A 21,256-nucleotide genomic window follows, 5' to 3' on the forward strand; every position below is an offset into this window, starting at 1 on the left:
GGGAAAACCGCTAGACCAGGTATGACCTAAATCAAATCCCTTATGATTATACAGTGGAAGTGAGAAATAGATTTAAGGGCCTAGATCTGATCGATAGAGTGCCTGATGAACTATGGAATGAGGTTTGTGACATTGTACAGGAGACAGGGATCAAGACCATCCTCATGGAAAAGAAATGCAAAAAAGCAAAATGGCTGTCTGGGGAGGCCTTACAAATAGCTGTGGAAAGAAGAGAGGCGAAAAACAAAGGAGAAAAGGAAAGATATAGGCATCTAAATGCAGAGTTCCAAAGAATAGCAAGAAGAGATAAGAAAGCCTTCTTCAGCGATCAATGCAATGAAATAGAGGAAAACAACAGAATGGGAATGACTAGGGATCTCTGCAAGAAAATTAGAGATACCAAGGGAACATTTCATGCAAAGATGGGCTCGATAAAGGACAGAAATGGTATGGACCTAACAGAAGCAGAAGATATTAAGAAGAGGTGGCAAGAATACACAGAAGAACTGTACAAAAAAGATCTTCAGGACCTGGATAATCATGATGGTGTGATCACTCATCTAGAGCCAGACATCCTGGAATGTGAAGTCAAGTGGGTCTTAGAAAGCATCACTATGAACAAAGCATTGTGGTTAAGAGCACAGATTTTGGGATTAATCTAAACAGTTCCATCACCTACTGTCTCATATCGGGCAATGTATTTAACCTATCTGTGCCTCTTTTCTTGTCCGTAAAAGAACCTAAGACTAGGTCCCATACCATTGTGTGGTGAAATCTAAATGTTGAGATAGTTCAATTTCATGTGGTACATGGCATGTAGTCAGCATTCAATACAATTTAGCTCTTATTGTGACCATTACTCTTTTACTAGTGATACCCACATCTTACTAGCCTCTTACTGCTGATATCTACCTTAGAAAGTAACTTGAGGAATGAATGAATTTATTGTTTAATGCTTCTCAGTAAATTCTAAGGAATGCTGTTTGATTTGCATTTTACACACCCAGTTGTTATTTTGATGTTCTTCCTGTGAGTCACTATTATTTGCTTCCATCATGTGGGTAGAGAAACAGATTGAGGAGGAGAAGGGAGTGTTCAAATTTAGATCTATCTCAGGTCCCTCTTTGAAGCATAGGTTGTTTATTCACTTAGCTTTTTGAGGGCTTTACCTATCTTAGGATATTCTGTAATATCTCATCCTCTAGGTTCGGTGCTTCCAGATGTGAGTTATCAGGTGGAATCCGGTGAGGGAGATCAGTCTCAGAATATGGGCCCCCAGGGACAAACTGTGCTGCTTTTTCTCTTTGTGGATTTCCACAGAGGATTTCCAGGCCAGAAAACGGAACTTTGGGGTAGGTATAGAAGAATGGGGCTGCCAGCTTGGATGTGCTTAAATGTTAAGAGAATAAAGAAAAGAGACTTGGGGACTTCCCTGGTGGTCCGGTGGCTAAGACTCGATGCTCCTAAACTCTCCAATGAAATCACCGAGTTTCAATCCCTGGTTGGGGAACTAGATCCCACATGTGTCAATTAAGAGTTCACATGCTATGACTAAAGATCCCACAGCAAAGATCAAAGATCCCATGTGCTGCAGCTAAGACCTGGTGCAGCCAAATAAATTTAAAGAAGTATTTTTAAAAGAAAGGAGACTTTACATGAAGCATAAATCTGAATAGATGTGATTCTGTAGAATAACACATCTCAGTGCAAACCTTGCTTAAATAAATGATATGCTCTGTGAGGAAGATCTGCATCTTGAAGTGTCACTTAGATGGTGACAGTCCCAGATTTGGTTGACCAGAAATCAGCAGACACTTCCTGTTGGTCCCTACAGAGTATATTACCTTAGATGGGTAGTGCTCAACCTCAGCTGCACAATGTATTACCTGAGGAGCTTCTAAAAAATGCCAACACCTCATCCCTAGAGATTGGATTTCCTTGGACTGAAGTGGGCCTCAGGTATCAGTATGTTTTTAAAGCTTCTCAGGTTGGAGTACTATTCACCATCCTCCTGCTTTTCCAAGTACAATCAAGAAAAGCTATCAGTCTTACTTGGCGTTAAGGCAACATCTCAAATTCAGCACAAGGAGGTATGGGAGTGCATTGGTATGAATGGCTTTGTGGGATTGCCACATCAACTTCTGGAACAGGACAAAGAGTCCTTGTTCAGGCATACAGTTGCCTTTGGCATTTATCTAACAGATAGGTAATAACCTGCTATCAGAAGGTTCTCTCTATTAAAGCTGTGATTTACATCCTGTTTTGTGCTCCATGAAACACGTGCATCATCAGAATCACCTGGAGTATTTGAAAATGTGCAGCTTCCTGGGCAAGGGTTTACTCAGTTTTGCTAATGTAAACATCTGTATGGCTCAGGAATATGCTTTTTTAACAAAATTCTCAGGTGATTCCTAAACATGGTACAATTTGAAAACCACTGAATGTAAGAGTTGATGCTTTTGAATTGTGATGCTGGAGAAGGCTCTTGAGAGTCCCTTGGGCTGCAAGGAAATCAAACCAGTCAATCCTAAAGGAAATCAACCCTGAATACTCATTGGAACGACTGATGCTGAAGCTGAAGCTCCAATACTTTGGCCACCTGATGTGAAGAGCCAGCTCATTGGAAAAGACCCTGATGCTGGGAAAGATTGACGGCAGGAGGCGAAGGGGACGACAGAGTGTGAGATGATTGGATGGCATCAGTAACTCAGTGGACATGAGTTTGAGCAAACTCTGGGAGATAGTGAAGGACAGAAACCTGGCATGCTGTAGTCCATGGGGTTGCAAAGTCGGACATGACTTAGTGACTGAGCAAATAAGAGTGGCTTATGCATTTTAATCCAATAAAGTCTGAGATATAAATTTAAGTGTTTCTCAGTGCCCTCTGAAACTCTGAAGGAAGTACCAAGAAGTGGAACTTCTAAATGTCTGGGGAAATGTTCACAAACCTCCCTTTTGGGGCTCCTGACATGTTTCTGTGTTATTCTTCCTTTGTGGGCCAATGTTTTTTCTTGAGACTTTACTCTCTAGGCATTCCAGTGCTGTTTGGTGTGGCCCTGTTCCCACTGAGTCATAAGAGAAATGAGACAGCTTACAACCTCAGATCAAAAGAGCTGACATCGACTGTGCCAGTTATTTGTTGAACTTGTGGGATTCTTCCTGCTGCCAAGCTTCCATGCCTCTCCTACTTTTCCCCACCATGTGATATTCTTTAGGAGAGAAGCACTGCTTTCCTGGGCTCTGGCTTGCAGCTCTTTGAAGAGCTGGTGTTCCCTGGTGCCCCACTGTTCCATTCATTAAGATGCTGGAATGGGAACGTAGAAGAGAGACAATCTGTGAGGCTTCCAACTAGGAGGTCAAACGTGAAAATGCCTAGGGCTCTTTGTTACCTGCTTCTGCTCACCTGGACAGAGGCTCTTAAAAGAAGTAGCTTAGTATGGTGGAAAGGACTTCAGGATACAATCAAGAGACCTGGGGTTAATTTTTAGTTCTGCTATCAAATTCCTTAGTGACATTTGGGAAGCAAGTCACATGAATTATCTGATCCTTCCTTTTCATATATTTAACATGAGATTGTTGGATGAGATGCTATCAAAGCCCTTCCAAGTCTAAAGACCCTCTTCAGGTGTAAGATCTAGTATTTTTAGGCTTTTTTTTTTTTAGGTCTGCTATGTTCAGTCTTCCCTGCTGCTGCTGCTAAGTCACTTCAGTCGTGTCTGACTCTGTGTGACCCCATAGACGGCAGCCCACCAGGCTCCCCCGTCCCTGGGATTCTCCAGGCAGGAGTACTGGAGTTGGGTGCCATTTCCTTCTCCAGTGCATGAAAGTGAAAAGTGAAAGTGAAGTCACTCAGTCGTGTCCAACCCTCAGCGACCCCATGGACTGCAGCCCACCAGGCTCCTCCGTCCATGGGATTCTCCAGGCAGGAGTACTGGAGTGGGGTGCCATTGCCTTCTCCGTCAGTCTTCCCTAGGATGACATAAAGTCTGGTACCCCATTCTGAATCCTATTACACATACTTCCTCAGAAACCAGGGTTACTTATCATTCTTCTAGAACTGTACTAGTTTGCACACCTGTTTAGTTTGACTCTGAAGGCCTGCAGCATTTCAGGTAGTTGTACTATTAGATTAAATTGAAATTCATCACTGCATCAGTAAGCAGAGAGTTATTATCTTAAAATTTCTGGGGCTTCCCTGGTGGTCCAGTGGTTCAGATTCTGTGCTTCCACTGCAGCAGGTTGGGGTTTAGTCCCTGGCCAGGGAAGTTCTGCATGCCGTGAGGTGCAGCAAAAGATAAATAAATTTTTTAAAATAAATAAAATTTCCTTAGACACCTGAGAGTTTAGGACTAGCTTTTGAAGAAGATGCACTATAAGGGTAGGTAGATATAGACACATGTAGTAATTTTATAGATTATGTAGTGATTTTATTTTCTTTTTCCCCTCTTCTTTTTCATATCCTTGAAAGCTTTCTCCAGAGCTCCTTTTAGGAAACAGATTGTGCAGAACTACAGTCTGTTTCCATGTGTCTTAAAAAAAAATCACTGAATTGGCCTTCTGCCTACCTTGTCATGGTAACTTTTCTATGATTAACTCATTATTTTGCCACAGTTTTAAAAGCATCTGGTGGTATAAGCAGTTTTAGGAATGAAACTATAGCTTTTCAATTAAATGACTGCTTTCAAAGGAGATCTAACTGATTTCTTTTAAGGCTATTCTTAGGACCAAACTATAGAAAATAGTAATCCAAATGATATTGTCATAGCAATAGTGATATTTTCTGAGTATTGCAATGTACATCCCAAAACACTTCCTATGTATTATCCCAGTTTATCTGCACAGAATACCCATGATAGCAAGTGGTAAAAGCCACTTTCTGCAATAAAATGAGAAACGTTTGAAGTGACGTGGTCACTATTAGTTGGTAGTAGAATCGACCGTGGAATCTATGTTGACTCCAGTTCCGGACCCCTTTTGAGCAGAGCACATATTACCTTCCCCTCCAGGAAAGCATCATGATGCCTTGTGGTAGAAAATGTCTCTTCTGACTTCCATTTTAAATACAGCCCTGAGAAAAGCATGCCAGCCTTACCTTTGAACAGACCATCCAGAGAGTAGAAAAGCACCAAAAAAGAAAGATTAAGAAGCATTTTCTCCAGGTACCCTGAAAAGTAAATTTGTCTTCCTCTATTGGTTGTATTAGGATCATCAGTGCTAACGTATTGTTTAATGATGTGTTTTCCCATCAATCTCACGTGTTAGCTTTTCTGAAGGATGCTGAGCAGTGGTGCCTGTGGTTACTTTATCAGAGATAATCCCCCATTTGAAAAGACTATACCAGAACTTCCCTGGTGGTCCAGTGGTTAAAAATTGCCTGCCAATGCAGGGGACACAGGTTTGATCCCTGGTTGGGGAGGATCCCACTTGCTGTGGAGCCTCTGAGCCCGTGCACCACGACTACTGAGCCTGTGCCAAGGAGCCTGGGAGCCACAACTGCTGAGCCCACGTGCTGCAACCGCTGAAGCCTGTGCCTAGAGCCGGTGCACCGCACCGAAGAGTAGTCCCCACGCACCACAACTAGAGAAAAACCAGCGCATCAGTGATGACCCAGTGCAGCTCCAAACAGATAAAAATAAATAAGTAAAAAGACTATACCAGCAGTTCTAAGGCATCTTTGATACCCTGACAGTAACAGTCGTGCTCACCAGCAGTGACACTCTAAATAGAGTTAGACATACTCTCCAGGAGGCGTTTCCTTTCCTTTTGGAGTCACTGGTATCACTGTTTAGAGTACTGTTGTGTATATTTCTGTTTCTGATGTGAATTAAAGAGGATCCTTCATCTGATTCTTCAAACATAATATTCTGCACTTTTAGTGAGCTTTCTGTCCTTTGTAAGTGGAAACTGGGTAGGTTTGTAAGTTGTGGGGGTTTTTTTTTGTCTAAAAAAGCAATTATTTGTGGATGGGTGGAAGTGGCCTCTTTTGTCAAGAGGCCTCTTTCCCATCCTCAGCCCTGACTCAGAGCACATGAACAGCAGTCTTGAAGTGGTCATTCTCACTCAAGGTTACCAACATTCTCCCTCTCCTCAGGAGTCCACACTTTGTTCTCAGCTCATCTCCGGGCCATCCTCAGGGAGAGCCACAGCGTGGTGCAAGGGTGCATCCAGGCCGCTGTGGCCCGGGCCTTGGAGCAGCATCGCCAGGCTGTCAAGGTAAGAGATTCACAGCTCCCTTTCCCCTCCTCTCTCTCAGAGAAAGACAGGGTATCTGGCAGGTGGGGGCTGAGAGCCCTTCCTCGCTTAATGCTTCTTCCTCTTCTCTTTCATCACCTGGGCGGATCTTATAAACTGCCTCTAGCCTTGGAACTCAGGCTTTAGCTTAGACGGATCACTGTAACCACTTGCTTAGTCTTACCTCCTTGTAGGTGAGTTTGAGTAAAGAAGGGCAAAATAATAGATGGGGAAAATAACTGATAATAAACCTTTCTTTTTTTTTGAGAGCAAGTTTCATTTTCTTTTTGGAACATGTGACTGACTGTCATTGTGTTTTTTCACAAGCAGAATGGGCTTGGTTCTGCTTGCCCGTCAGTTGGTTTTACCACTCCTATATACCAGGGGACAGGAAAACATTTATAAAAGAGGAACAGTACACACTGAACTCAGGACTCTATATTAATTCTAGGGAGATTTACACAATGAACTATCTTTGTATATTAACTTACAGTGCCATTAATGTCTTCTTTCTCTCACACACTGAAGTGCTTTATTATTCTAACCATAGTGAAGTGAAAGTCACTCAGTCATGTCTAACTCTTTGTGACCCCTGGGACTATTGCCTGCCAGGCTCCTCTGTCCATGGAATTCTCCAGGCAAGAATACTGGAGTGAGTTGCCATTTCCTTCTCCAGGGGATCCTCTCAACTCAGGGACTGAACCCAAGTCTCATGCATTACTGTCTGAACTACCAGGGAAGCCCCAGAATATTTATTCTAGGTAGTTCTACACATGGAACTATCATTGTATATTAATTTATAGTGCCATCAATGCCTCCTCTCTTTCACATACCAAAGTGCTTTATTATTCTGACCATAAGTTCTAGACAAATTGATAGCACATGCATGCACTTAGCCTGAATTTTCTTAATTGAAGTATAGTTAATTTATAAGGTTGTATTAATTACTGCTGTACAGCAGAATGATTCAGTTATACATACATATACATGCTTTTTTAAAGAAAAATTCTATTCCATTATTGTTTATCACAGGATATTAAATATAGTTCTCTAGATTATATAGTAGGACCTCTTTATTTATCTATTCTATACATAGAAGTTTCTATCAATGCACCTCTCTCTTATCTATGTATTTCCCCTTCTCACACATGCTTCTAGAGCTACTGTTCAGTGCATCTTAAATTCTCCCTCCATTTGCTAATCCTTTATAGCAGCACTTTGTCTTCATATCTGGCTTTCTGAATTCCTCCATCTTGTATACTTTTGGTAACACATTTATTACTTAATATGGCCTCCTTTTCAAGCAAAAAATAACCACACTAAAAGAGTAAAGCTTGAAGCGTTCTGTTTTTAATGGTAAGTATATCTGCTTCATTGCCCAGTGTCTTACTGCTTGTCTTTTCTGAATGCATCTGTGTCAGTAAGTCACCTCTGTGAAAGGAGAAAACATTTTTAATGTATTTAAATTCCTTAAATGTCCTTTATATGTCATGATCTCAGTAAGTATTGTTGGTGGAAGGGGAGGCATTGTTGAAATCCTGCTCTGACTCAGATATTTGGTCCCTTTAGGATTCGCTGAACCAGCAGTTTGGGATTGTTACAAACTATATGGTCTCCCTCTGCCTTGTTTCGTTACCTAGGCTCATCAGAAACTACAAGCCTCACTGTCAGTGGCTGTGGAGTCCATCGTGAGTGTTATGACTGGAAGCACAAACAGCAGCTTCCGAAAGACCTGCCTTCAGACGCTTCAGGTTGGTAAGGATTGGAGATGCTTAAAGGTGTGGCGTTTTAATGACATTCTGCTGCCTCTCTTAGTAATACGTGCAGTGCTCTTAGAAACATTATTTAATTTGATCCTACTATGATTCTACCTAAGTAAGTGTTTTATGATGTGTTCATTGGATAGACAGTGATGTATGTACTATTTTATAAATGAGAAAACAAGTTATTTAGGCTTTCTGTTTCCTTTAGGTCATACAGATAGTTACAAGCAGAGCTAGGATTAGGTCACGAGTCCCAGTTTCTTACTGAAGAGTGTTCTGTTACATCATGGTGACAGACTACACTGGAAATAACTGAGCAGCCATAAGCATACATATGTTTGGCAGTTTGGAATAGTGTAATAAGGTCTGGAATCAGAGGCCTGAGTTCAGATCTTGACTCATTTACTTATTAGCTATGTGGACTTAGGCCTGTACTGAGCTTTTCTGTGGTTCATCTACAAATTAGAAAAAACAGTAGTATGTCACAGGGCCATTATGAAGTTGAGGGCTAAATGTGAATGTGTAACACATGGTAGATCCTTTAATAAATGTTGGTTTCTTCCCTCCCTTCCTCCCTTCCAATGTGTGTTGACCAACTGGTATCAGTGGGGTAACACATTCATTCCATGTCAGTTGCTTCATTTGATGTACTTTTCTCTTGAGGAAATAGTGTAATATACACAAAATTTTAAATAATTAATAAACTTCATCACTTAATTTTTGCATATTTATCTCATATATATTATCTAATTATAGCCAAAGTATTCTATATTAATATATAATTTGACCTTTTCCCTTGTTTCAACAGTCTTAAAATACTGGTTAACCAATATTCCACTGTGTTGGTTTAATATAATTTAATAAACCATTCCCCTACTGACAGATATTTAAGCTGTTTACATTCTTTCTGCCAATAAGTAGTTCAGTTAATACCTGTATGTGATATCTTGCTTCTTTTGAATCATTTCCTAGAAAAAAATTCTATAAATGGAGTTAATGGGTCAAAATGTATAACACCTTAATAATCTAGTGCATCTTCTCACAGCTTCACCTTTCTGGGTCATGTGGGTAGCACAAGGTATTGAGAAGGACACTATACTGGCGATCCTAAAGTTAGCCCTGACTTTCATACTAACTGGCTGTGAGATCTTAGGTAGGTCACCTCTCCTGTTTGAATTTTAGTTTTCTCATCTGTAACAGTGTGTTGTATTAGGAGACTACTCAGGTCCTACTCAGGTCCCCTCTGATATCCTACAATTCTATACTAAAGTTGAGGCTGTTACGCATTCCTTATAGATGCAAACTATATTACTGTTCTTTCCTCCCTGAAAGATTTATCTGGGGGGAAAAAGTTCCTGTAACAGCCTTAGTTGTTCAGTAGACACCTTTGCTCTCTTGGAACTTGTTTTAGAGGAAAGCAGTTTATGTAACCTCTTCACAGACAGATGGCTCTCTGGGATATATAATCTCCTATAGAGATAGAAGAACAAAGACCTTGTGTGATCGATCTCACTTAGGTAACAGAATCTAGAAGATATATAGGACCCATAACTGCCTGTCTCATGTCAAGTATCCCCGACCTTCCTTCTGCTTACCCTGTGTCCATTGGAACTAGGGAAACTTCTAATACAAACATGAAGGATATCATTGGTTTGCCTTTCTATCTGTCTCATCCTCTCCCCATATAAACTTCCTGTGGGTACTCACCCTTTGGTTGCCAGTCCTGGAACTCAGCATGTTCTATCTCTGGCCCTTTTTAGGCAGCTGACACACAGGAATTTGGGACCAAGCTGCATAAATCATTTCAGGAGGTCACCCAGCACCGATTTCTTTACCACTGCTCACATGAGGTGAAGCAGGTAAGTGTAAAGTAATAACCAGTACTTTGGTGAAAATCTCCCATATTGATATATGAGAAACCTGAATACACAGGGGTTAGGTATACTGCTTTAGACTGCACAGTCTGAGGGTAGCCGTTCAGCAGGGTAGTCTGTGGTTTAGAAAAACTTCATAGAATGTAGTATTACATAGAGGTAAAGAGCATGATTAGCAATGTCACTTGAATTCCATTTCTGCCACTGCCTAGTTGCATGGTATTATTATAGAAGCTATTTATTCCAACTCTCAGCTTCTGTAGCAGTAAAATGAAAAGGATGCATACCCAGAATGACTGCTGTAAGGTCTGAATAAGAGAATTATGTGAACTGCTAGCACATAGCTACTTTGATGATGATGATGATATGATGGAATTCTTATGTTTAGTTTTGCCAAATAAAAAACATACTTTTATCTGTTCACCTTTTTGGATACCAGAGATATAGAATTATATTAGTTAGCGTCTCTGCCCTCATGGGGGTCAGATAGTTACCGGCTCCTCTAATGAGTGAAGAGAAATCATATTTGGGATATTTTATATGTTTCCTGATTCTCGGTGTAGGTAGTAATAGTGTTCAAGCTGAAGCATACCTTTCTGACTTTCTTGGCAATAATCAGCAGTATTGACTTTTTTGGAATTGAAGTATAAGATGAGTAAATAAAAGAGATTCAGGGGGAAGTTATTATGCTGTGGCGTTTGGCCAAGATAGAGTAACAGGGACCAGATTTACCCTCTTGCCTGAAACAACCAAAAATCTGGACAATAACAAAAAGTAAAACATATGAAACAATGGTTCTGAAGACATTGGACCTCAGAAAATGGATGGGATAGTCATTCTTGAGAGACGGAAAGCAAATGAATTGAGCTTTATGATTGCCCTCACACACCACCTAGAGAAAGTACAGAGGCCGTGGAACAGGGAGAGGGAATCCAGGCAGAGCCCAGTGGTCTCCCTGAATTGAGTATATGAAGCTGGGAATCCAGGGATGCCAATGCAGCTCAAGTTTTCAGGGCAGAATAGCAGAGAAGAGAGAGCTCACTGAGGTTCCTGTCTTTAGTATTCAGTTGAATACTGATCAGTTCATTCATGTGAAAAAACTGTCCAGGTAAAGAACCACTCAGAAGGATGAAAGGGAACAATAAGCAAAGCTTACACAGGGCTAGGAATAGTGCTTATTCCCATGAACCAGAGAGGAAAGTCTTATAATTTATGGAGCACCAGGTAAGATCGTGGGCTTCCCTGGTGGCTCAGTGGTAAAGAAAACTGCCTGCAGCACAGGAGACACAGAAGATGTGGGTTCTCTCCCAGGAGATTGCTGGGCGGGAAAGTCCCCTGGAGAAGGGCGTGGCAACCCACTCCAGTATTCTTGTCTGGGAAATCCTATGGACAGAGGAGCCTAGCAGGCTACAATCCATGGGTCACAAAGAGTTGGACACAACTGAAGCAAGACTCTTGAGAGTCCCTTGGACTGCAAGGAGATCCAACCAGTCCATTCTGAAGGAGATCAACCCTGGGATTTCTTTGGAAGGAATGATGCTGAAGCTGAAACTCCAGTACTTTGGCCACCTCATGCGAAGAGTTGACTCATTGGAAAAGACTCTGATGCTGGGAGGGATTGGGGGCAGGAGGAGAAGGGGACGACCGAGGATGAGATGGCTGGATGGCATCACGGACTTGATGGACGTGAGTCTGAGTGAACTCCAGGAGATGGTGATGGACAGGGAGGCCTGGTGTGCTGCAATTCATGGGGTCGCAAAGAGTTGGACACGACTGAGCGACTGAACTGAACTAAACTGAAAATGCCAATAGTCTTGCCTCAGAAATGGAAAGAATACATCTACAATAAACACTCCTTGGTTCTGCTTAACAAAGCTCAAAAGCAGAAGCAAGACCTAAAAGGATCAAGTGATTTCCAACTAATTCAGTGGCATTTCAGAGAAAAGTTCAAAAATATTTATAAGGGGGACTTCCCTGATGGTCCAGTGGTTAAGAATCTGCCTTGTCATGCAGGGGACATGGGTTCAATCCCTGGTCAGGGAGCTCAGAACCCTCATGCCACAGAGCAAATAACCCCCTGGTGCACCTGTCAAGCCCATGTGTGCTCCAGAGCTTGTGCCACACTAGAGAGCACAAGCGCCACCACTGCTGAGGCCCATGTGCTCCGGAGCCCACGCGCCACAACCGCTGAGAGAGCCCATGTGCCGCAGGAAGACCCCACGTCCCGCCACGCAGACCCCACGCAGCCAAGTGAATATATTTTCAAAGAAAGAATATAAGAATACAAAAATATACAGCACCTAGCAAGATAATGTTCATACCGCCTTGAATCTAATAAAAAAATTCACAAGCATGCTATGAAGCTGGAAAATACAGCCCACAATGAAGAGAAAACTCAGCTGATTGATCAGTCAAAACTGATCCAGAACTGACATGCAAGATGAAATTAGTAAAAAACCAGTTATTCTTATAATTGTATTCCATATGTTCAGGAAGCTAGATAAAAGGTTGGACATATTAGTTAGAGACATGAATGGTATAAAAAAGGCCCCAAACAAATTCTAAGGTGAAAGCAAATGTCTCCAAGGTGAAAATTATACTGACTCCACCACTAGCATCAGTGGCACATTGCTTAGGGAAAAACATAAGGCAGTAGAAACTGAAACTGAACACAGGGGTTAAAATAAGCATAATAGAGCATTAAGCCTCTGTGAGGTGTAGGATAACTTTGAAAAGCCTAACCCATGTATAGTTAGAGAATCTGAAGAAGCAGCAGAGGCAGAAAACATGTTTGAAGAAATAATGGCAGAAATGTTTCCAAATTCAATGGAATGTATAAATTATACAGATCCAAGAATCTTAAACCAGCCCAAGAAACAAGGAAAAACACACCAAGGTACATCATAATTAAATTGGTTAAAACCAGTGGTGGTAGAAAGAAAATCTTAAAAACAGAGACCAGAAAAGCCCCAACAAGAACAAAACACCAAAACCCTTCTTTTGTTACAAAGATAAGGTTTACAGCAAGTTTCTCATCATAAGCTGTATAAGCTAGAAGAAAATGGAGTTATAATACTGAAAAAAAATAACCTGTCAACCTAGGATTCTTTATCCAACAAAAGTGTCCCAAAAATCAAATATGAAAAAAAAAGTGTCCTTAAAAACAAATAAAAAACAATGACATACAGTGAAGCTTCCAACTTCAACTAGAGTAAGAAGAGCAAATTAAACATAAAGAGAAATATGAAATAATAAAGATTAGAGTGGAAGTCAGTAAAACAGAAAAACAATAGAGAAAAAAATCAATGAAACATAAAGGTGATTCATTGAGAAAGATGATTAGTAAGAGAGAAGACACAAATTGCCACTAATATCAGAAATTAGAGAAGTGGCATCAAATATTAAAAGAATTATCAGGGAATATTATGAATATTGCACTAAATTTGACAATTTAGATTAAATGGAAATTTCCTTGAAAGACATATATTACCAAAGTTCACGCAAGAAGAAATAGCTTCTATACCTGGTAGCTTTATACTATTAAAGAAGTTGAATTTTTAGTTAAAAATTTTACCATCATATTCAGATTATTTTAAAACTCTCAAAGCTCACTGGTAAGAAAATAAACAACCCAATTTGTTTACTTGGCAAAATATTTGAACACACATTTTACAAAAGAAGATATACAACAGCAAATAAACATACAGAAATATGCTCAACATTATTAGTCATTAGGGACGTACAAATGAAATCCACAATCAAGTAACATTTCACATGTACTTAGAATAAGAAGACTAACCATACCAGGTGCTGGCAAGGATGTGCAGGAACAGGAACTGGAACTGTTACAGCCTAACTGTAGGAATGAAAAATGATACCACCACTTTGAAGAACAGTTTGGCAGTTTCTTAAAAAGGTATATAAACACTTACCACACAACCTAGCCATTCTACTTCTAGGTGTTTACCCAAGAGAAATGAAAGCATATGTCCACACAGAAATGTCTGCACCAGTGTTCATGGCACATCTACCATATCTGTAATCCCCAAACTGGGAACAACCCAGTGTCAACAGGTAAATGAATATACAAACTGTGGCATATCCATTCAATGGAATACTACTCAGCAATGAAAGGAATGAACTTGTGATACACAATAGGTTGGATGAATCTCTAAACAGCCATGCTGAATGAGAAAACCTGAAAATACAAGAGTACATAGTGCTTCACTGAATTTATATACAATTCTATAAAATGCCAGTTACAGACCAGTGGTTGTTTACAGATGGGAGGTATAGGAGTTGGAGTGAGGAGTTATGAAGGGCAGAAGAAACTTTTCAGGGTGATGGATATGCTCATTATCTTGATATAGTGATGTTTCACATGTATTAATACATACACCAGAACTTATCAAATTGTATTTTATAAAGATGCAATTTATTATTTGTATGCAAGTTATATCTCAGTAAAGCTGCTGTAAAAAAATTACAGTGTTTCGTGGATTTGCCCGTCCTCCTCTGCTTTGTAACAGGGAGGCCCCTTTAAGTGCCGCCTTCACCACACTGTGCATCCCGGCTAGGAAGCACCTTCCTGAGAAAGCATCAGCTGGCTCACTGCAAACACTCTTCCTGCTTTCCCTGCAACTTGGGAAACTGCTGCCCACAGCTTGAGCAAATAAAGGCCATTACCCATTATATCAGTTTCCCATGGATATTGTAACAAATTACCATAAATCTGGGAACTTAAAAACAAAAGGAATTTATTATCTCTCAGTTCTGGAGTCCAGAAGTCTGAAACAAGGTGTTGGCAGGACCACGCTCCCTCCACTGGCTCACGGGGAGAATCCTTCCTTACCCCTTCCAGTCCTGGTGGCCCCAGCTGTTCCTTGACTTGTGGTCACACAACTCCATATGGCTGTTCCTCTTTGTCTCTCAAATATCCCTCTGCTTCTCTCTGATAAGGACACCTGTCATTGGACTTGGGGCCCTCTGTAAATCCACAATGATCTTGTCTTGAGATCCTTAATTATGTCAAAGACCCTTTTCCCAAATAAAGTCACATTCACAAGTACTGGTGGTCAAGACCTGAACATATCTTTGGGGGAGCCACTGCTCAATTCACTACAGCCATCCACAGCTTCAAGTTTCTAGGCATAGGTCGAGGGTAAGGCGTGTAGCATTATCATGGCGCCTGGGAAATGGGCAGGATCTAAAAGTGTTCCAGCCTGGGAAGTCCTCTTGCTTGGGCCTCTCTGATAACCCAGCGAGATCTGAAAAGGAGATGATCTGACCTCCTTTGCCCCTTTGTGTTGCTGTAGTGATGGCTCATAGCCTCAGGGCCATTTATAGCCCAATAAACTTGGCAGATGGCTAGTCTTACACAGTAGTGATAGGTCTTGGAAGGAGGGATCATTTATTGAATCCCTAATCTGTGCCAAGATTTCCACTTTAGTCTCCACAAAAATCCTATGAGGTAGGTTGTAGTTTTCCCGTTTTATAGATAAAGAAACTGGTTAGACAACTTTTCTAATTTGCCCAGAATCACACAGTCAGTAAATGGCAAGTCTAGGATTTATAATGAGGGCTCCTAGATCTGAAGCCTAGTAACATTTTTACCATATAGGACTGGGTCACAAGCCTGGGAAGATGAACAGTGACCAAAGGCATCAAGTAGAATCCATACTTCTTTACTCAAGATCATTACGAGCTCCCTCTGATAATGGCCATTTAGTGATAGCTTGTTACTGGCACACGAGTGGCACCTAGTGGCTATAGCTAAAAACTACAAGAACAATGATGCTAGGTCCAATTCTTTTACCTCTGGACCAGTCCCTCAGTTTCCACTTCTAAGCGGGCGAAGTAGAATAGCTGACCTCTTGAGTAATATAGAATAAAACCATCTACAGCTATTGTATAGTTTATAGAGAAATGGAAGAAATGAAAGAATATTTAGAGTTTTATAGAAGATATTTGTGGAAAGGTCACTCCAGGAGTGGAGATTTTAAGCCTCAGTGTTGTAACAGAGGACAGTGGGCCATGAGACAAGACAGTAATCTTGGGCTAACTGTCACATTTGAGTGTGGGGACTAAAAACTTAAATCCAGAATAAGTAGGAGCAGTAGCAGGAAGAACTTTCTAAGGAAAGGTATCATTTCCTGGTGGTAGGTCAGAATAATGTCTGATAGAGTATTAAATTCAAGGAGGTCTACCCTGTGGAGAGGGCTGCCTCACCTGGGGAACTGATGATGAATGGGGGTTTGCAAGATCCCCCTGGAACTCTGAGATTTATATCTGAATTTAGATATTTCTTTGGTGTGACCAGTTTCAAGATAAGGTAAAGGTTTGTCTATTACATGAGATTTTCTAGGCTGGAGTGAAGTAGAATAAGCTTTCTTTCAAAGAAGGAAAAAAATGTTTGGAAATTTTCCTAATACTATTTCTTTTTTCACAGCTTTAAGGGCATCTTTAACTCTTCTATGTTCCTTGGAGTATAATTACTTAAAAATCAAAACTTGCTTTAGTAAACAATATATGATGGACTGCATTTTTATTGAATTATAGTTCACATACTATTAAATTTACCATTTATACAAATTCAGTGGTTCAGTGGTTTTAAGTATATTCACTGTGTTTTCCAACCATCACCACTAAATTCCACATCTCCATCATACCAAAAAAAACAAAACAAACTGTACCTAATTTGCAGTCAGCCTCAGTTCTCCTATCTCCTATCCCCTGGCAACCACTAATTTACTTTTCTCTCAATGGGTTTGCCTATACTGGGTATTTCGTACAAATGGGATTGTACAATGAGTGGATTTTTGTGTCTGGCTTTTTTCACTTAGTGTAATGCTTTCAAGGCTTATCATCCACGTTATAACAGATAATAGTACTTCATTCCTTTTTACAGTTGAGTAATAGTCCATTGCTCATTTTAGTAATAGTCCATACCACATTTTAAAATCCATTCATCAGCTGATGAACATGTAATTTCCACTTTTGGCTATTATGACTAATGCTGCTGTAAACATTTTTTGTGTGTAGACATATGTTTATAATCGTTTAGCAGATAGCTGGGAGGAGAATTGCTGGGTCATATGATATAATCTGGTGGCTCAGACAATAAAGAATCTGCCTGCAGTGCAGGAGATGTGGGTTTGATCCCTGGCTCAGGAAGATCCCCTGGAGAAGGAAATGGCTACCCACTCCAGTATTCTTGCCTAGATAATTCCATGGACCATGGAGCCTGGCAGGCCACAGTTCATGCAGTTGCAAAGAGTCAAGACACGACTGAACGACTAACACTTTTTTCACTTTTTCATGATAACTCAAAACTGTTTTCCAAACTGGCTGCATATTTTACTTTCCCACCAGCACTGTATAACGGTTCCAATTTTTCCCCATCCTTATCAACAGTTATTATCTATTATTACCACTACTACCATCACACTGGGTATGAAGTAGTACCTCATAGTGGCTTTGATCTGCATATCCCTAAAGAACAATGATGTTGAGCATCTTTTCATGTGCTTATTGGCCATTTACCTCTCTGGAGAAATGTCTATTCAAATTTTGTCAAACCCATTTTTAAATTAGGTTGTTATTTTACAGTTGAACTACGAGTTCTTTATTCTGGATACAAGTCCTTTATCAGATATGATCTTCAAATATTTTTTCCCATTCTTGTGTGCTGACTTTTCACTTCCCTTTAAGTGTCCCTTGAAGCACAAAAGTTTTTAATTTTGATGCAGAGGATACCTGTTTTTATATACTTGTATTGAAAAACAAATAGCTCAGAGGATTGGGTTCTGACCTTTGTTTCTCTGTCCAAATTGAACCAAACAGCAGGGCTCTGAAAGGCTATGGTGGTGGTGGTGGTATAGCTGCTCAGTCGTGTCCGACTCTTGCGACCCTGTGGACTGTAGCCTGTCAGCCTCCTCTGTCCATGGGGATTCTCTAGGGAAGAATACTGGTGTGGGTTGCCAGTTCCTTCTCCAGGGGATCTTCCCAACCCAGGAATCGAGCCCAGGTCTCCTGGATTGCAGGATATACGAGACTATAAAATGTGCCCTGTGGCTTCCCATGTTTGACCTCAGTCAGTCATTTGTTTAGCACTTACCCTGTGCAAGGCACTATGCTAGCTTTAAAAGAGATACAGACATGATGAAAGTGAGGTCGCTCAGTCGTGTCCGACTCTTTGCAACCCCATGGACTGTAGCCTACCAGGCTCCTCCGTCCATGGGATTTTCCAGGCAAGAATACTGGAGTGAGGTGCCATTTCCTTACTCTTCAAGGAATTTAAGATGTAGAAAATGGACATAAATACGTAAAATGATGAAAGGGGCATGCAGTGCCTATCTCAGAGCCCAAGGAGCAGAGCAGATAGTAGATGAGTGACTGGACCTCAGAGAGGAAGGAACTGCCTGGAGTCAGCTGCAAGAGCTCGGAAGGAAGAAGGAAGCCTTGAGGGTGGGAGCTGGGGAGGGGGCTCATGAGCCAGGAGGCAGAGAGGGTCCAGGTGAGGGAGGAAGGCCCCGGGGGGTCCACAAAGCCACCGGGCATGTGGCCTCACTGGGGCTTGTTCATGCTTCTGCAGAACTCACCTAGGACTTCTCATTTTTTAAGCAGCTGCTCCCAGAGAGAAATGAGGCAGAGCAGAACACGGACAAGGCACATGAGAACGGCAGCCTGGAGCTCCTTGCAGGTAGGATTTCAGCTTTTCAGGGGAGCCCCGGATCAAAGCTGGGAAGTAAAAACCGTGACTTCAGAATTTCAGACTGCGCCTTACACCACAGCAGTGTCCTTCCAGGATCTGGCTGGCTCCAAGTAGGGTATTCTGGGGCAGCGGCTATTGTACCAAAAGCTGGTACAATAGCTCTAGAAATTTCTGTTTGTGTAGTTACAGATAGCTGCACACGATGGGGTGAGGCCCTCAGTTTTGTGTCTTTTCTCAGTCATTCGTATTGACACTGTGGCTCTCCCTGGTTGGGTTACTGCTCTGTTTAGGGCTATGGAATCTGCTCCTGCGTGCAGACACCCCCTCAACCTCCATGAACGTTATAGGGGAGGTGAGAGTGTGTGACGTAGCAGCGATTCTACTGTCTTTACCCCCTCCCTCCAACACTTGAACCACCTTCAGGGCCTGAAGCAGCAGGTGTGTGCGTGAAAAGAATCATCGCCACTGGTGCCTGAACCTGTATGGTGCAACAGCCAGGCACTAGTCTGAATTCCAAAAGTATTATATATAGTAATGCTCATAATTCTCAAAACGATACTATGGTACTAGTATTATCGTTTTACAGATGAGGAAACTGAGGCCCAGAGATGTCAGTAAACCTACCTGAGTTCGCACAGCTCGTAAATGACAGAGCCAGAACTCGAACCCAGGGAGCCTAGTCTGGCTAACAGGCCAGACCAGTGGGGATGTACTGTCAGACAAAACAGTGCCCAGGCTTGAGGGAACTGGGGAACTGATTTCAGCATCATGCTTTGTTGGTGAAACTCTTTCCAGGCTAACAGCTATGTGCTGCATGGTGTCTATGCTAAGGTCTAAGATGTGTTTCTGAGTCATTCTACTGAATTATATTTTAAATGTGGGGGCTGTTCCTCCTGAAAAGAACCCTGCAGTGAAGGCTTGTATAAATTTAGATTTGGAGATTTAAAAGAATGGAAGTGTATCACCAAACACAATTCAGTATTCACCACACACAATTCAGTATTTACCACACACAATTCAGTATTTGTGCAGTGAAAAGACAAAAGAGTAAGTACTTTCCTTAGAAGAAAGAGGGCTTCCCTGGTGGCTCAGATGGTAAAGAATCTGCCTGCAATTCCGGAGACCCGGGTTCAATCCCTGGGTCAGGAAGATCCCCTGGAGGAGGAAATGGCAACTCACTCCAGTACTCTTGCCTGGAGAATCCCACGGACAGAGCCTGGCGGGCTACAGTCCATGGGGTCGCACAGTGGGACACGACTGAGCGACACTTTCACTTTCTTTAGAAGAAAGAAATTAACATTTTATTCAGCACCTTCTGTGGACCTAGGGAGATGCTAAGCTTTTAGTGACCAGTCTTTCACAGTGACGCTTTGGGGTGGGGAACACTGATGTACTTAGCAGGAGGAAGATCTGAATTTCAGCCTACTGCCCTTAAAGCCCATGCTTTCTCTCTACTGAATATTTATGATCTGGTGGACCCCCCCCCCCCCAGAAGAGTGTTTGAGCCGCTCTGCCTTACAAAGCTGCACCTCGAGTTGTCATCAGTCCTGTGTCCCACGTTGGCAGCCATGCTGAAGAAAATCAACAGTGTGTGACGCCTCAGGTCCATTCCCTGAAGAGCCTTCGGTTTGCCAGTTCCTCCCAGTCTTCCTGGCTTTCTCCTCAGTGGCTACTCCATTCTGTTAAAAATCTACCCAACCTCTACCCAACCTCCTGATTTAGCCTCCTACTTCACTTACTAATCTCTTTTTTTCCATAAACTCACCCAACTTGTACTCCGCCCACTGCCAGACCCTTATCAGCACAGGACCCACCCCTCCAGGGGGCATTACTCCGTCCATTTTCTCGGTGCCATCAGTTATTCCTTCTGCACCTTCAACTCTTTTTCTGAGTTCTTCCCGTCAGGAGGTCCATCTTCAGAAGGACAGCGCCATGATCTTGAACTCCTCCCATCATCTCCCTCACACCGAGATTAGGATTCTCAAAGCAGCAAGCTGCACTCCGTTTGTCTCTCTTTCGTTCCCTCTCTAATCCAGGGCACTGCTTTTCCTGTGCCTCTGAACTGCACGGCTCTTGTGTGGGAGGGCCTCTTAATTACCAAATTGATTGTGCATTTATCTGTATCATCGCTGGTCTGTCTGCAGCACTTGGCACTGTGAGGCTGTGATGCACCAGGTTCTCCTCATCTCTTACCTTCTCTCTTCGACTAGCTTCCTCTGGCCACCCCCAAACAGTGCTCACACCGCACCCCCTTCCTCACTGCTCTCTTCCATCCCAGGCGCTGACCCCTGCCTCTGGGAATGAGACTCCTCAGTTGGTATGACGAGTCCAGGTCTCTTCTGAGCCTTAGATGGAGACCTGTCTGCTCACTTGGCTGGGCCCATATGGTCAACTTCCTCTCTCCTGGTATCTTGCCCTCTGCACACACACCCAAGATCAGCTCTTCTTTCTTTAGTCTGTGTCAGGGTTAGCAGCACCACAGTCGACATATCTAGTTTTTCACATCAGAATCCTGAGATTCATGTGAGATGGCCCTCATTCTAATGATTCACATCCAGTCTACCACCGAGGCCTGTCAATTCAGTCTTATGAATACTTCTGACTCCTCCATCCTCACTGCCTTCACTTCTGGGCTCTTGAGGGCTTCCCTCCTCTAACTTGACTCTAAACCACAT

At 42.0% G+C, this 21,256-nt stretch overlaps 1 protein-coding gene across 1 annotated transcript in view; it reads left to right on the forward strand.

The window, feature by feature from the left end:
- Positions 1-21,256, forward strand: part of C25H11orf80 (chromosome 25 C11orf80 homolog) — an 88,541-nt gene that overhangs the window by 66,055 nt on the left and 1,230 nt on the right. The window contains exons 10-14 of the mRNA XM_052662331.1: positions 1,206-1,352; positions 6,092-6,213; positions 7,872-7,982; positions 9,755-9,853; positions 18,494-18,569. Of these exons, the coding sequence (XP_052518291.1) occupies positions 1,206-1,352; positions 6,092-6,213; positions 7,872-7,982; positions 9,755-9,853; positions 18,494-18,569 (555 nt within the window). The remainder of the gene's footprint in view (positions 1-1,205; positions 1,353-6,091; positions 6,214-7,871; positions 7,983-9,754; positions 9,854-18,493; positions 18,570-21,256) is intronic.

This window comes from Budorcas taxicolor, chromosome 25 (assembly GCF_023091745.1).
Source record: "Budorcas taxicolor isolate Tak-1 chromosome 25, Takin1.1, whole genome shotgun sequence".
In the NCBI taxonomy this organism is placed as follows: Eukaryota; Metazoa; Chordata; class Mammalia; order Artiodactyla; family Bovidae; genus Budorcas; species Budorcas taxicolor.